The sequence below is a fragment of the Sminthopsis crassicaudata genome, chromosome 3 (assembly GCF_048593235.1).
Source record: "Sminthopsis crassicaudata isolate SCR6 chromosome 3, ASM4859323v1, whole genome shotgun sequence".
Classification (NCBI taxonomy): Eukaryota; Metazoa; Chordata; class Mammalia; order Dasyuromorphia; family Dasyuridae; genus Sminthopsis; species Sminthopsis crassicaudata.
The window spans coordinates 119,307,833-119,325,170 of NC_133619.1; the positions used below are offsets into that span (position 1 = coordinate 119,307,833).

General features: G+C 32.8%; 1 protein-coding gene across 5 annotated transcripts in view; it reads left to right on the forward strand.

Annotated features, from left to right (window-relative positions):
* UCHL3 (ubiquitin C-terminal hydrolase L3) overlaps nt 1–17,338 on the forward strand; it is an 85,999-nt gene that overhangs the window by 44,038 nt on the left and 24,623 nt on the right. For 3 of the 5 annotated variants that reach the window (XM_074299271.1, XM_074299273.1, XM_074299272.1), the window contains exon 6: nt 4,756–4,869. The exons of the other annotated variants lie outside the window; for them this stretch is intronic. In XM_074299271.1, the coding sequence (XP_074155372.1) occupies nt 4,756–4,869 (114 nt within the window). The remainder of the gene's footprint in view (nt 1–4,755; nt 4,870–17,338) is intronic. 5 annotated transcript variants of the gene reach the window in all.

Sequence of the window (17,338 nt, forward strand, 5' to 3'; positions counted from 1 at the left end):
CCTTGGGAGTTACTTCTTGGGGTTTGCTTTCAAGTAGAGGGGTCTATTGCTTTTGACATTTTTTGTTTTTTCCCAGTGTTGGGCTTCTTTACCAATTAAATAACTTTGTTATATAAGAAAATATCAAATCTAAATAGCTTAAACAGAAGATAAAAGCATGGTGAAATGTGTAATCTCTACCTTATATTTCTTTATGTAATTTTAAATAGATTATATCAGTTTTTTTAAATTTTTGTTTTTCACCTATAATAGGCTAGGAGTAATATAGATAGTTATTACAATTATCATAGGATCATTTTTGAGGAAGAAAAAATGTAATGGCCTAATTTATTTCTTGTTTGAAGTGATAAAATTGCTTTCACAGATGTTCAATTCAACATATACTGAGTACCCAAGAAATTTAAGATCTAGCCCTTAGCCTTGAGAAACAAATTTGGGAGCAGATGGGGGAATTGAGAATAGAAAAGGGCTTGTAGATAAATACTTGTTTTAATGACACGGGACAGTATAAATCGATGTCCAAATAAGTAACATTGATGAGCGGTAAAATTTCAGCAAAGAGAAAAATTGCTCTAGATTTAAATAGGGGAAGGCCTTGAGCTGGAACTTGGAGGATTAATAGAGTTTGATAGACAAAAGTCCAGGGAGGAAGGGCATTCTAGGAAAAGACTGGCAGATAGCATGTGCGTAGACAAGGATATTCAGCCATACCATGAATACTGTCATCTTTGTATTTTAAGGGAGAGTGTGTACTGTATGTGTGAATGTATATGTATAATTATTTTATTTAGTATGATTTGATTTAACTTGAATTTTATTTGAGAGTAGTCATAGTTTATATGAAATTATATTGTTTGACATAATGGAAACTACCTGGACTCATTTAAGAGGTATGTTCAAATCTTACCTTAGACACTTATTAATTGTGTAACTCTAGGCAAGTTACTTAACTTTTCTGAGCCTCAGGTTCCTCCCCTCATATTTTTTTTCCTAGTCCTGGGTACTTAATAAGATAATATTGAAAACCTTGAAATACTATTAATATCATAAATTGAGAATTTAGTTCAGCTTAATACACATTAAGTAACTGTTTATGTGTAACACACTGAAGATGCAAAGATGTCTTTCAGAGGTATCCCTTTCAAGCATCAGACTTTATACAGAGGTTATGACACCCACAGCTATATAGGTAGTACAAAATAGAGTATGGTTGAGAGGAATGAGATAGATCCAGACAAATTGTTGTAGGGATATTTGAAGAGGGAGAGGAAGACCTATTCAGGAACAAAGGAGAGTATTTGTATGTGAGACATAGGAGTACTTGAAACATGGCTAGAGAAATTGTATTTTAGTGCTTAAGTAGAACAATAACCCTGAATACAATGGCTAGAGCGAAAGAGGAGGCTTGCTTGGAATAAAACCAGAATATTTTATATTGATTTTGAATTTCAATTTATATGACCTCAAAATTGGGATTACTTTGTATAACTAGCCATTTTATATATGTAATCACTTTTCTAAAATCTAATTTCTAGATTTTTTTGTTTTAACATTATTTTTCTTAGCAAGCTCTTAATCTGTCTTCCTCCTATGCTCTCATTAAAAACAAATATGTAGGACTCCCTTCCCTCCCCTCTCCCCCAACACATGAGGATTCTAAAGAAAAAAGAAAGATCTCTTAACATATATAGATATTCAAGCAAAGCAGATTCCCTTACTGATCAAGTCCAAAAATATGTTTATTCTGTAATATAAGTATCACAAATTTGTTAGAAGGTGAGTAGTGTATTTCTTCTTTGTCCCTTAGGATTGTGGTTTGTTATCAGGACTATTTTGAATTATAATATTCTCTTCTAAAATATTAGTTCCTTCTCACAATTTGGTATTATTCACAAGTTCAGTGAACATAATTTACATAACATCAAATGTTAATAAGATCTCTAAAGCACAGTCAATTTTTACATTTAAAAAATTTTGGGGGATGTCTTTTGTTTTTAACCATGGTAATTTCAGGGTGGCCTTGCTGTAAGTCAAATGAACAAGTTAGCAAATATTTATTAAGATCTTAATATGTGCCAGACACTGTGCTAAGCCCTATAGCATATATAAATGTTTTAGTAGAGGTAGTTTTATGACTAGAAATTTTTTTAGTATAGTAACTATAAACTTTCCTGAGGGCCCTATCCCAAATTTAGTGGATTGTATCATGTTGAAGTTACCTTATCAGAGAGAATATAATATTAAAAATGTATTTTTTCCTTATGACATGTAGAAAATTGGAAAAGAAACCTTTTCTTAAGAAAACTTATGTTTTTGTTACTCTGGATTTCTTCTATAATACATTTTAAAAGTTCATAGAATATGGGTCTATATAGACCCATGGGTCTCTATAGAATATTGTATAGACCAGGGGTTCTCAAACTACGACCCGTGGATCAGATGCGGCCCGCTGAGGACATTTATGCAGCAAGCCAGCTTATGGCAAATGGGCTGAGGGGCGGAGACATAGTGTGAGTTTTTGTTTTTACTATAGTCCGGCCCTCCAACAATCTTGAAGGACAGTGAACTGGCCTCCTATTTAAAAAGTTTGAGGACCATTGATATAGACTCATGGGTCTCAATAGAATATTGAGTAGTGTTGGCCTCAATTCTACTACTTTGGCTATATATTTCACTTTATGCATTCCTTATTGAAATGCTGTTTTGTTTTTGTCTTTTAATTTTTAGCAAAATAAAACTAGAGTGATCAAGGGAAAATAACAGTAAAAATAAGAAAATTTGCAGTTTTTTCTTTGATATTTGATGTATCTATAATGGTAACAATTTGAGTAATCCAATGATGCAGATTGCAGCCCATCCATGCTTGTCCATCCTGTGTGACTCTTATTTGTGTCTTCTTGCAACTCTGGTGCAAAAGGCCCATTCAACATTCTTGGATGCCATAGGATATTTTGACATTGCATGTTGTGCGCTATTAGTGGAGCATGCAGACTGTCCATTGGGTATTAGTATTAATATAAGAAGAATGACTTTAAAGCCCTAAAGTCTGAATTTGAATCCAAGCACTGCCCAGGTGATTGTGGGCAAACAATTTAACCTCTCTGTGCCACAGTTTCCTCATCTGTAAAATAAGTGAATTAGGTTTTCTAGGCATACATCCCTTTGTACAATCCTTTGTTGAAAATGTTTTGTATGGGGCACTGAGATGGCGCAGTGGTTTCAACACCAGCCCTAGAGTCCAATATATCTTCAGATATTTAACATAAGTTGTGTGACCCTGGGCAAGTCCCAAACCCCAATTGCCTCTCAAAAACAACAATAGCAAAAAAACAAACAAATCCCAAAAGCCTAAGGTGAATGTGTTGTAGTTAATGAACACTATACCCTTTCTATTGTCATTTGGATAATCCTAACCCTCCGTTCATTGGACACTAATATTTCCTAATTTGCAGCCATATAACTTTAATGGAAGAAGATTGTTTTAAAAGGATCTTGAGCTTCATTTCTGGGAGAAGCTTTGGGTCATTAATAGAAATGTTAAATTTTTCAAAGGCAATCTAACTTTTTTCCTAACTCTTATTCAGTTTTAGGACCACCTCATTGTTCATTAGATCCTATTCTGCTTTTTGGTTGTTTACTGTTCAAGAGTATCAGATTTAGTAGAAAATGATACCTTAATAAGGTTTTCTTTCAGTCAAATATCTCTTAGAGATATATATTGCAGAATCATACACAGTTCTTTTAAAAGGTATTACAATAGAGATAACTTTATTCTGATTAATAATATCAAATAAACTTAAAACTGGGAGAAATTTGCTTTGCAAAGATAATTTGTCATTAGCATGAGGGATGCCTAGTATAAAAAGTTCAGAATGAAGAGAGATTTCCTGTGCATGGTAAAATCTGTCATATTCTTCTGTTAATAGATAACATTATGTTGATTTCATCAAACATTTCAAAGGCTCTTAAATGAGACTTATGAGTGAAGAGAATTTGGCCCAACTAATCACACAGGAAAAAACTAATGAATGAAGAATATGTGTTTGTTCATGCTAATATGCGGTTGGATAGACAACCCACAGAACTAATCTATTAGTACACATGATTTGGATAAACCATGTAAAGGCAATCTTAATATTGCATTAGAATTGATAAAAACATAGTGTTCCCCAGCAGGGAGGTTAGTTCCCCTGCATTGGTCAGACCATGTCTGGAGTATTCTATTCTGGTGCCTTTGACATTGTTAAGATTAATAAATGTTTGCTAAAAGTTGGATGTCAAATTTTTAAAGGGGGAGGGAGTTGTCAAAATTAAAGTTACCAAAGAACAATTTAGGATGGCACAGAAGCTTAAAATGATGTCATAAGAAACAAAGATAAGGTAATGTTTATTCTAGAAAAGACAATGCAGTAGAAAGAATGCTAAATTTTTGTAAAGAGAAACAATCAATCAATGAATAAACAATTATTTAGCACCTACTATGTGCCAAGCACTGTGCTAAGCTCTAGAGCATAATCAAATAAAGATTTATTTATTACCTTATAACTTTACCTCTCTGGGCCTTCTATGTTTTGGGCCAGTTGAAAGAGATTAACTGAGGTCCTTTCTAGAATTGAATCTGTGGTCTTTATGAAGGCTTGGGGGGCATGGGGAACGAAGGAGAGGGATTGGGGTTTGGGGAGAAAAAAATATATACTGTCAAATATTTGAAGGCCTTTCATATGGAAGAGGGATTAGACTTCTCTTTGTTTCCAGGGGGCAGAACTGGGACCGAAGAGTGGAAGTTACTGGGAGGCAAATTTCAGCTCATTAGAAAACGTTCTTCAACAATTAAAGCCACCTGAAAGTCATATGGACTGCCATGTTGAGGTGTGTGTCACAGTCAGGGGTGGTTTTCAGATTGAGCTTGGGTGACTACTTTTGGGGATATTGTGGAGGAGATCCGTTCATTGTACATAAGGGCTAGACTCATAGTCCCTTCCAGCTCAGTTCTGCCAAGAACTAGCAGCGTGACCCCTAGACAACTCAACATTTCCTCCTTTTTCCTTAGTATCCTTATTGCTAGAAGAACGAAGTTAGAAGAGATGATCTCAAATAGGTCATTTCTAACTCTAACGAATGTAATTAAATACCAAAAAGATTCTTGGCCAAGAAGGCAATATGGTGTAGTAGAAAGCGTGCTGATCTGGAAGTCAGGAGAACTTCCATTTGAATCCCATTTCTAACATTTACTAGGACTATGACCAAAGGGAAGTCACTTAATCTCAGTTTCTTCATCCTTAAAAGTGGAGCTCATAATATCTTTAAATATTATTAAGAGGTTGGGAATAGATAACTAGAATTTGGCATTAAATACATCAAGAGTGATAAACTAGAAATTTTAGACTTCTCAGCTGACTTAAGAATCAGAACTGACATTTATGTAGTGATAGGTTTATAAAATAATTTTTATATTTTAAATTTAAGGTGGCTAATGCAAGTATTGTTATCACCATTTTACAGATGCAGAAACTGAGACTAAGAGCCCAAGAGACTGGCACAGGTGACTTACTAATGATCTAGTTTAAAAAGTAGGAAAGCCAGGATTTGAAGGCAAGATTTCTCCTGTCTCCAAGCTTGGGGCTTATGTCACTACAATCATTGCTTTATCCAACATTACAAAATTAAAAACAAGTTATTTTGGAGAAGAAATAGGGACTTGAAACATTCCTCTGAATAAAAGGGGGGATCACCTCTTTTGGTGAACCCTACATTTATTACTGATCCCCTGTGCTTATTGTTGGTGAAAGATTAAGGCAATTTAGTCTCTTTGGTCAGGAATCTCCTTATATCAAAATGTGTTGCTCAAAATTCATCTTCTGTTATAGTAAAGTTGCCAATAATATAACCATGTGGGTTTGTATTACTTTTGTAGCTGATCATCTGTGACAGATAACCTAATATTTCCCAGCCCTACTCCTTACTTGCTGTGTGACTTTGGGCAATAATAATAGTGACTGACAATTTGTATAATGCTTTAAGCTTTGAAAAAGCACTTTACATGTATCCTCAGAATAACTGTTGGGTGTCCCTGTTTTACAGATGAAGAAAGGGAGACGCAGAGAGGTCAAGTAACTTGCCCAGGGTCACAAAGCGAGTATCAGTGACTGGCACTCAGTAGGTGCTTAATAAACACTTACCAACTGGACTTCAGATTCTCCAGTCCTTCTGCTGTTACATACACGGCTTCTCAAGTCATTTCCCCTCACTGCATTCATTTATAAAACAACAGTGTTGACATAGGTGATCTCTGAAAGTCCTGTCCAGCTCCATAGCCTGTGATTCTGTGATATGAGAACATGCCGAAAGGCAGGATGAGGGGAAACAGACAATGGGATTTCATGAAGGAACAATTTCAGTGGTATGGAAATTGAAAGCATTATGGTACAATTAAGCTTACCATAGGTCTGTCTTGAATTTAGCAAAAAACAAGCCCCCAAAAAGCGGTACTGGAGATTTGGTATTTATTAATGTAATTTAGGAGAGGAGTGAGGATAATATGAAGAAAGTTGTACCAGATGTTAAAATGGTTAAACTAAGCCTTAAAAGCTGATTGTTAAATCTCCCGTCACCATTTTATGTGTATATGTATACATTTATCTATTCCTCCTAAAACGTTTCAGAATAGCTAGTGTGCTCTAGGCTTACACTTATGAAATATGTTCATATTTGAAAGAAATAATTAAGTAGTAAACTAGTCATTGCCTTAGAGACAAAAATCAGGATAGAGGAATTAAGCTTTTTAATCCTGGAAGCCTTCCAGTAAACTATGAAACCATTTTGTGGGTGACTTTGTATTTAAAAGTTAATAAATTGGAGCTTTAGTTATAAGGCTATTGCTTTCACAAAAGAAAGTTATTATTTAAAAATGCTGATTCTGCATAACCAGTATTTGAGAGCTGCAACATATATCTCTTGAAGGTAAGTTTATAAAACATTACTTGGTTTTTAACATACTTGACTGAGCATTGTATGTTCAGGTTATTTCTATAATAATACTCAAGTTGAAGTATTTCAATTATTGGTTATTACCTTTGAATAAATAATAATAGCAGCTAACACTTATGTAGTGCCGTACTGTTCGGCAGGTACTTGGATAAGTGCTTTACAAATATCTGATTTGAATCCTCACAGCAACCCTAGGGGGTGAGGAAAATAGGTTCAGTTAACTTGTACAGGATCACACAGTAAATTTTATTTGAGGTTGAATTTGAAGTTAGCTCTTACTGACTCCAGACTCAGCACTGTGCACTATGGTGCCACTTGGCTTTCTGAATTTTTGAGATTTCCCTGTTTAATAGGCATTTCATGAAAAAATGAAAATTTATTCATGTGTTATGTTAACAGAAAATTGTATATTCTAACAGTGTGATCTTAATTATAACTTAAAATACATCTTTGACATGAGTTATTGCAGCAGTAGTTGGTAAATGCTGCCATTTATGAGACCTAGATAACAAAAAGCTGTATATTTGTCCAGTGACTCAAGGGTCATATGTGTACAGAAGAAGGAGCTAGGACTATACTGACTAGAATGTGTTGGTATGGAAATAGGACTGATTGTTAGGAAGAATAAATAACATCTTTGTTGAGTAATAATATAATCTTAGAGCTGGAATGGAAATTTTCTTAATTTGAACTTTATTTATCCCTGAAGGTAGAGATGGTAAATTCTGACATCATAATACTGACATTTTTTTTAAAAAGCATTTTTAAGACCTTCTTTTAATACTTCTTTTAAAACAATCCTATTGATAATAGGTAATACAACTATCTCCATTTTACAGATTAGGAAACTAAGAGAAGTAACTTTCTCAAAAAGTTCATTCAATATTAGAGTCAGAATTTGAACCTAAAGCTTGTGTGTGACTCCAGATTTCTTTTCTGAGGCATTTAGGTGGTGTAGTGGATAGAGTATTGACCTTGAGTCTTCTTGACTTAAAGTTCAAATCCTGCTCAGACACTTCCTAGCTTTTGGAATTCCCTGAGCCTCAGTTTCCTAAACTGTGAAATGGTAATAACAGCACCTGCTTCTTGTGAGGTTCACAAGGAGTATTTATATAGAATTTTGTATACCTCCAAGTTCTTTACAAGTACTTGTTATTATTTCTACTCTGATATGCTGATTTAAATTATTTACCCTTTTTTTTTTTAACATGTCCACAGAAGGGAGTTTCATTACTTTGAATTTTAAGCATTTAAACAACTATCAATCTTCTTTTTAAAAATTGAAATAATTGATTTGGGAAGAAAATTATGATGAAAAAAATTTTAAATCCTTGGTCTTTCAACCTATTATTTTTTAATTTTTACTTGTTTTCATTCTCTTTCCTTTCCGAATTAACTGCATTCTCTCCAAAGATTAGTTTGAAAATTTTCAAGGTTTGCCCAACATAAAAACCTACTCAATGTGAAAATTACTATTATAAGTTTTTTTTTAGTTTCCAATTTGAAATACTATTCTTGGAGTTTTCTGATTTATTCTTTTTGACTCAAAACCTTTCATAGTTATCTGTCTATGTGGTACTGCCTTTAATTATGTGTTTTACAACACATCCATGTTTTTTTTCTATATTTATTCTTATTTCTATATTTTTCTATATTTATTCTAGATTTCTTTCTTCTATATTTCTTGTCCATATCTCCTAAAATATTTATTTTACAGTATAGATGAGGATATATGAACAAATCCAAAGATAAAATTTAAAAGTTAGTGGAAATAAGAAGGACTTACTATATACTTACTATAGACTTAGGACTATAGACTTAGGATGAGCATATGGCTATATAAAACTCCTTGATGATTTTTTTTTTTTTACAAGAAATGTCATCCAAATCTTCCTCATCTTGTATTTCTGCAACTGATTAAAAAAAACAAACCACCAACACTTTCTTTTATTATCTTTGTTTTTATGTATTATTCTTTCAAAAAATATCCTTCCCAATTAATGTACTGTTCTTTGTCACAATAATTTAAAAAGAGGAAAAAAGGAAGTTCAGAAAAACAACACATCAGCTTTGTCTAATGTGTATATGTGCAATATTTCATATCCCTAGTACTCTACCTCTGAAAAGAGTTTAGGGAGATGTGTTTTCTCAATTCTTTGGGACAGCTCAGCGGAGATAGAAGCAGAAAAATCTGAGTTCAAATGCAATCTTAGATAATTTCTGGACAAGTCACAACCTCAATTTCCTCATCTATAAAATGAAGATAATAATAACTCCCACCTCTCAGGATTATCATGAAGATCACATGAGATAATTTTAAATGTACTTAGCAGAATGCCTAGCACATAGTAAGTGCTATGTTATTAATTTCCCAAAGTTTCATTATACTGCTTTCAGACCTCTTCCTTTACCATCCTTCCCTGTTCCATTTACATTTATATACATTATATGCATTATTTTCCTGGTTCTGTTTACTTCATTCTTATCAGTTTGTGTTAGTCTTTCTACTTCTGGGTTAATATTTATAATTTACCAAAGTAAATTATTCATTAAACATTCATGTGTTATGATTATCCAGTCTTGAGTGGATGGGCATGTGCATTATGTTTAGTTCTTTATTACAAAATGCCGTTGTGAATATTTTTGGTTTACAGGGGACCTTTAGTCTCTTTATATGCCTAGCACTGGAACCAACTGAATCAAAAAGTATGGACATTTTGTTCACTTTTCTAAAATGTAATTTCAAGTTATACAGTTAGAAAAGCAAGCAAACCAGAAATGCAAGACTTCATATTTATCCTTGCTAAATTTCAACTTGTTGGTTTTGAGATCATTAAGAGAAAAGCCACGTAGTGGAACTGGCAAGAGCTCTGAACTTAAATTGTCTTATCATAATTTTAGATAAATTATTTAATCTTTTTGGTTCTCATTTTTCTCATCTGTGAAATTTGGAATGATCTCTAACTTCTCTTCATATTCTTACTTAGTTTATATAGTTACATTTGCTAATTAATGAAATACTGTTTGTAGCATTTCATAGTTCTCTGGCTCTCTTGTGTTCTTATGCCTATTTTAGTATATCTTAGGAATCCTAGATACATTTTATTGATATATAATTTCGCAACGGTTCAAATATTTGCTTTTGGAATGTTGAATAATTAAGTATAGTAGAATTCACTGATTTCAAAACATTTACTATGGATTTGTGGTGAAATTAATGAGTAACATCTCATAGAGTAGTGAGTAAATTGTTGTTACTTAGCTTTACTATTATCTGAGACAGTTCCTTCTTCCAGAAAGGTATTATATATAAAGAATTATATAGCTTGTTTGGTCATTTTTCTTTGTTACTTTTATCAAATTAGATTATTTAAAATATATATAAAGACCATCTGTTGTTAAAGATGAGAGAAGCTATTGGTATGACCTTTAAGAGATATCAAGTTAAAATAAGTTAATATTTAATAATTGCAGCAGTGATGATTTAACTTTATTGGATAGATAGGTAATTTTACCGTTCTTTTATACTTGGTTCTAGAGTAAATTGCTTTTTTCTTTTCTTTTCTTTCTTTTTTTTGGTAAATGAAGCTTTTATTAAGTACCTACTATATCCCAGGAACTATGTAATACTTGTTCTCACATTTGTTTTTCCAAAATAAATGGACAAGGGGGAAGGAAGGAGAGGACTGGAGCATGAGATGTTTATGCCAGTAGAATAATTAGATATACATTACTCTTTTTATTCAGTGTCATTTTACTCAAGTAATTTTTGTATTTGTAGAAAATTGAGCTAATTTTTATTAATTAAAAATTATTAAAATGGTCCATGATTACATAATTAAGTCAAAAATAGATAAAAATTCACAAATGAGTTGAATTTTTATAAAAATCACGTATTTTTGTCCTAAACTATTGAGATTGTAGCTCTAGAATTTCTCAAGTTACTTTTTAAAAAAAGTATTTGTTTTTTCCTCCTTTAGAAGCAAGGAAGGATGTTTAGGAAGAAAAATAGTCAACATATAATTAAATGGTTTTTTTAGTTCCTAATTATCCTGAGGGAGACAGATGGAACAATAAATAGAACTCTGATGAAAAGTGTCATATATAATTTAAATTGTTGTTATAGTTTAGTTTGGCAAGTACTGAAATAATCTACTTTTTTATATTTTTCTTTGTTTTCCTTCATTCTTAATTGTATTCTTTTTACATGCCATTGCATTTAGGACTTTGAGATGGGTTGCAATAGTTTGTATTTCTTTTTTGATAATTTTAATTTTGCTTCAAAGAAGTAAAATATTGTGTCACTGGGATAACTCATTAATTTTGTCTTTTATTCTCTTTTCCTGCTTCTTTGCATCTCTTCCTTTGGACTCCTTTTCTCTTTCCCTATAGAGTGTGAATTTCTATTTGCAATAGGTATGGATGCCATTTTATGGGAAAGGTCAGAACTGGTCAGAGTGTAGAGCAAGTGAATGGCTACTAGAATTAGTCTAGTTTACATTTTAATAAGTTTCTACACTTGTGTTTTACTATAATAATTCTACTCTGTGAAATAATACTTCATACTAAATTGATGATTAGTTACAATTTCTTAATTCATACAGCTTCTTTTTTAAGGTTATTTTAGAAAGAATTAGGAGCCTTTTCTTGCCAATCTTATGGTTTTGAAAATAGAAATGAATCATTGTTTTAAATTACTATTTACTTTAAAAGAAAATACACAGGTACATTTCATCAGATGTCCCCTCCAGACTTTGCCAGAAATAATTCTTGCACACAACGATTTACTTCAGGAAAAGAAATAGCTAAAAATAGTAAATTTTATGCCCTTTCTCCCTTTTTCTCTTTTCTGGACTTGGGAATGATAAAAGATCTCTAGAGACAGGAAATTGTGAAACTGGATTTACTTGGAATAAATGAGAATCTTGTAAGGGAGAGGAAGAGATTAGCCTAAAGTTATAAAAATGAATTGTGAGGAAATAGTTAAGCCACATTGATGACTGTAAGCTTGAGGAGGTTGTTGAAATAGTGGGGGGGGGTTGTTTTTGTTTTTGGGTTTTTTTTGGACTTGGTAATGGTAAATTGATGACAAAATTTTAAATGTCTGCAAGTAATGTCTCAAGAAATCTTTTTGAGTTTTGGGGTATTTTGATTAACTTGAGAAAAGTCAGTGGGAAAAAAATTTTGCCATTATCCAACTTTTCCATGGAATATATGGTGGTAGTTTATATATTTTGACATATATCCCATATTTGTTTATTTTTTTTTTCACTTTCTCTTCCATGGGCCTAATTTTACTTAATTTTAACTTAAACCTTAATTAAAAAAAATAATAATTCAGTATTTTGGACTAATACTTTCTTTTAAAACCAGAAAGTAGTTCAAAAGTATAGTTGAACATTTTTTGGATAAAAATCCTATTTTTATTCATTCCTTTACAAGGTATTTTTCAAAATAGTCATTCCCCTTCAAGATATTGGAATTTTTTTCATTTTCCTTTTATACTATATAGTATGTGTAATCTCATCTAAATAACAAGCCTACATACATATGTCATCATATTTGATTAGTAGCTGACAAATGGGACCAATACAAAAGTTAAAAACAGGTCAGAAAATGAAGGGTGAAATTGCTTAAATAACAAGTTAGCATAATTCGCTGAGTAGGACAAAAAACAGTGAAATGAACAGAATCTGAAGGAAATCTTAAAATACTTCACAGAGTTTGAGCTTTGGAAGGGACCAGAGTCATTTAGAATCTATACATAAAAGGAAATCCCACTATAATATACCAGGGAAGTCATCATCTTCTTAAAGACCTCCAAGGATGATGAACCCATCCTCCCCAGGCAGCCCATTCTATTTCTACACATTTCTGGTTAAGATATTTTTTTCCTGACAAGCCTAAATTTGTTTTTGTTTTTTGTAATCCATACTTGTTGCTTCTTTCAGACCACAGAAAACAAGTGTCATCTCTTTCACATGCTATCCACAAGCATCCTTTATATGCCTGAAAATTTTCAGATACTTGGAATTCCATTGGTGTTACTTTAATTCAAATTCCTTCCAGTAGTGTTACTTTAATTACCCTCTATGAAGATAAGTGATTAATTTTTAGGGGTAATCTGAATATTTAAGAGTAGTAGAAATAGTGTCCCCTCCCCATTTTAAAGGGAAGTATCAGAGAATGAGTTACAGTTCTCATCATGAAATATAATTTCATTAGGGGAAGTTTCTAGGCCCCATTTATTTTAGTGAGGCAATTGGGATTAAGTGACTTGCCCAAGGTCACAAAGCTAGTAAGTGTGAAGGCCAGATTTGAAGCCAGGTCCTTCTGATTTCAAGGCCAGTACTCTTATCCACTGCATCATCTAGCTGTTCTTGTCCCATTGATTTTTGAAAAAAGTTTTATTGATTCCTTTTTTTAAAAAAACTAATAATTTCCCATTATTTATCTCCTCTACCATGGAATTCTTCCTTATAAAAGTAAACCAGTTAAGCAAAATCAAGCAAGCATCCACATCTGACAATATAGAAACAGTTTACATCCATTTCACTTTAGAGAGGAAGGAACAGAGTAGAGTCATTTATCAAGGAAAAACATTTGCCAGTGCAGTTAATCTAGGTTTACCTTTTAAAGTTTTCATTTATATTTTTTCAACAGTTGCCCAATAAGCACCCACTCATTACCATTTTTTTTTCCTGTCATGAAAAAAATGTATTGAATATTTTAGGTGAAACCTTTCTGTCATTGAATTTCTTGGGGATATTGCTTATAGTAGGATCACTGAGTCAAAAGAAATAGTTTAGCTATTCTTCTCATAATTCCTCTAAACCGTAGTACCATTTAATTTTTTTGATTTTCTTCTTTATTCCCCCAACTTGGCACAGTACTTTTGCACATGACAACTTAATAGAAGATGCTTGATGGATGAATGAACAGATACTACAATGTAGGAGAATTTTTAAATAATATAGGGGAACTTCATGCTGTATGAAACTTCAGCTCCAACTTTTACTGACTCCAAAACAATTAGGAAATAAACAAGAATATACTGATTCCATCACCATTTCTTAGAGAAGTTTAACCAGTACAAAGTTTTCACCACAACAGAGGTCAAAAGTGCTCAGAGATCACCTCAGCCAGCAGACATTCAATCTCCATACCATGTGAAGAAACTTGGCAGCCCATTTAGAACGAAGTCTTTTTTGTAAAGAAAAAATAAAGGTGAATAAGGAGAGAAAATACCAAATAATAATACACAAAACATTGAAAAACATTTGAGAAGAAAAGAAGTATGAAGAAAACTTGGGAAAGAGCTAGCAATACTAGTAATTCCCAAAGCATTTTTAGATTAACAAGAACAGCAAACAAATAAGAACCAAAACATCTCCCAATGACTTCTTTTTATTATCAAAATGATGATCTCCTGTCAATTAAATTCAATTAGATATAGGAGAAATCCATCCTGGTTTTGCCATGACTTAGAGGAAATTGATTTTTAAGATTCCCTAAGGAGTAAGAGGTTCCAAAAGAAAGGAGGGAAAAATTACAAATGATTTTTTTTTTTTAACCAAAAAATAAAGGTGGTTGAGGTGATTTCAGCTGTTAGCTATAATGGTGCTTTCCTGTTTCTAAAAAAGCTTTCAAAAGTGGTCTGTAAAGGATCAAATAGATGTTTAATGAAAACAAAAGAAGTCCCTTGTAGATAACAGATCACAATTATATAATATTGACAGATGTAGTTGGTAAATCTCAAATATGTTTATTATTTGTTGATTTTTTAAAAGCCTTTGATTGTTTAGAACATTATACAACCTTATGAGTCCTAAAACACATCCATATAACATTTTACAAAATTAAATAACAAGTGTGTTTATATGGAAAACTGTTCAGAAGTACTCTTAGTGTTGATTGATAGCAAGTGAAGCATTAGATTGGGACACAAGCTCAACTACAGTGTATGCCACATGAACAAGGTATTGCTTTGAGTTCAGACACTTAAAAAAATGTTTCATTTCCTATGTTGCTGTTGCTTTCCAACTCTTATAACAAAGTACAGCTAAGCAGAACAGTTCGACACATTGGCTATTACTGACAATATGCCTCATTCTGCACCTATAGTCCAACACCACTCTGTCAAGAGGAGGGAGGCATGCATCACCATTGGTCCTTAAGATTCCAAGTAGAAGAATTCTCTATAAATGGTAAGGTTCTCCAGATATTCCTAATTGCAGATGAAATTGTTCTAATTGCATTGATCTCCAGCATACTATAAAGCTGTCTCAGTGAAATTTGTGGTTATCCAAGAGAGACTGGTCCAACCATTCACTGGAAAAACAAAGAAAATAAAGAACACATCTTGCACAGATTAAAATATTCAGCTAATCTAGCAGCCTATTGAATTGGTCCGTACTTATACATATATAGAAACATACAGATGTATATTCATGTACATTTCATGTAAATGAGGCTATTGACCTGGGACCAGAATTGAATAGGAAGATTTTAGACAGGTCCACTCTGGGGAAATTTTGTAGGACTTCCAGTTATCCCAGGCTGCTTGCTGCTGCAAACATCAGTATTCTCCTGGTGATGCTTTATGGCTGTTTATCATGAAACACCATGGATCTCAGAAGAATCAGTATTATATATGACTATGGGAAGATGTGTGATGGGTGTAATAGGCTACAGCCTTTTGCAAATAATGAGTTGCATGCAAGAAATGACACTAAAGGATTAACAAAGAACACATAATCAGAAAAGGTCAGCCAGGTACATAGGAAGAATCACAGACAATAGAAAAACAATCCTAGTATTTAGTTGGCCTCTATGAAATACTTTTAACGGCCAGAAATGATGCATTAGATGAATCATCTGTGCAAGATTTGTAATAAGGTTGGAATAAAAATATCCTGAATGAGATGTGATTTGCTACAATGTTGGAAGTGCCTACCTAAGTATTCAAGTATGGATGAAGAACAGCTGTTTGTTTGCCCACTTGCTGTCAATGATTTGGACAACAGAAAACTTGCTGCGAAGTATAGAAATTGGACGGAATAGTAAAGGTCTGCTAGTTCAACTACCTATTCAATGTAGGAATCTTGTCTCCAAGAAGTACTGCTCAAATACTTCCAGGTGCAAGGAGCAAACTATAAATAGTTCAGTCTTTTGTGTTTCAAGGCAGATCTTATTGTTTCAAAATTCTTCCTTACATCTGTTGTCTTATAATTTGTACCCATGAGATATGGGAATTTGACTTAAATTTAGGGACTAGATATATTCTTAAGGTTCATTCTAACTCTAGGATCTGTTATCTTCCACATGTTTCTTCTTATATTTGAAGACAATTCTAAATCTTTTTTTCAGTAGAGTAATTCCTAATTCTTTACAATGGTCCTCATATGACATGATTTTAATCTTTTCACCATTCAAGTTGTCCTGTTCTCAAATCTTTGTCACTGTCCCTTCACAGGTGCTATGTCTAGAACTGAACATAATAAATCTAGATGGAATTTTGCTATCATGGGACTGTTAGCTTTCTTAATATAAGCATAGTTTCACTAACATAGCTTAGGATTCTGTTAGCTGTTTTGAGGTGCTATTTCACACAAACATCAAGTTATTTGACTTATGATAAGCTAGAATCATCTCTGCATCATATTTAAGCCAATGTACTTATCAGATATTTATTGAATATTAAAAAGACAAAATGAAAAATAGAGCATCGGCAGAGAAGGTAAGGAGATGAAAGTAGAAAGTTCATAAAAGAGACAAGATGAAGGAGAAAGGGCCAATTTGTCGTTGTTTATGTTTAGTACTTTTATTTTCCCCAGTTATTTGTAAAACAACTTTTTACATTTGTTTTTAAAACTTTTGAGTTCTAGATTCTCTCCTTTTCTTCCCACTCTATTAAGAAGGCACATGTGAAGTTAAGCAAAACATGGAGATAGGACATCTTAAAAGAAGATAAAGATTAAAAAAATTTAGAAATGAGGAGAGAAAGAAATCTGAGCATGTGGACAGCTTGTTCAGACATATGGAAGCAGGAGTGAATGTTGAGTTCAGAGGATCACAGATAAGCTGGTTTGGCTGAAATGTAGAGTTCATAAGAGGGGAAAAAATACAATGAGTCTAGTCTGGAAAGATATCTGAGAGCCAAGTTATCAAATGGTTTTTAAATGCCCACTGATTTAGTATTTTGTTCTAGAAGTTATTGGGTGCCACTCAAATTTCTTGAGCAGAGAAGTAACATAGCCAGATCTGTGTTTTGTAATACAAAGATTATTTTGAAAGGTGGAAAATGAAATGGAAGATAGGAGAGGCCAGAAACCTTAAGAATAATTAAGAG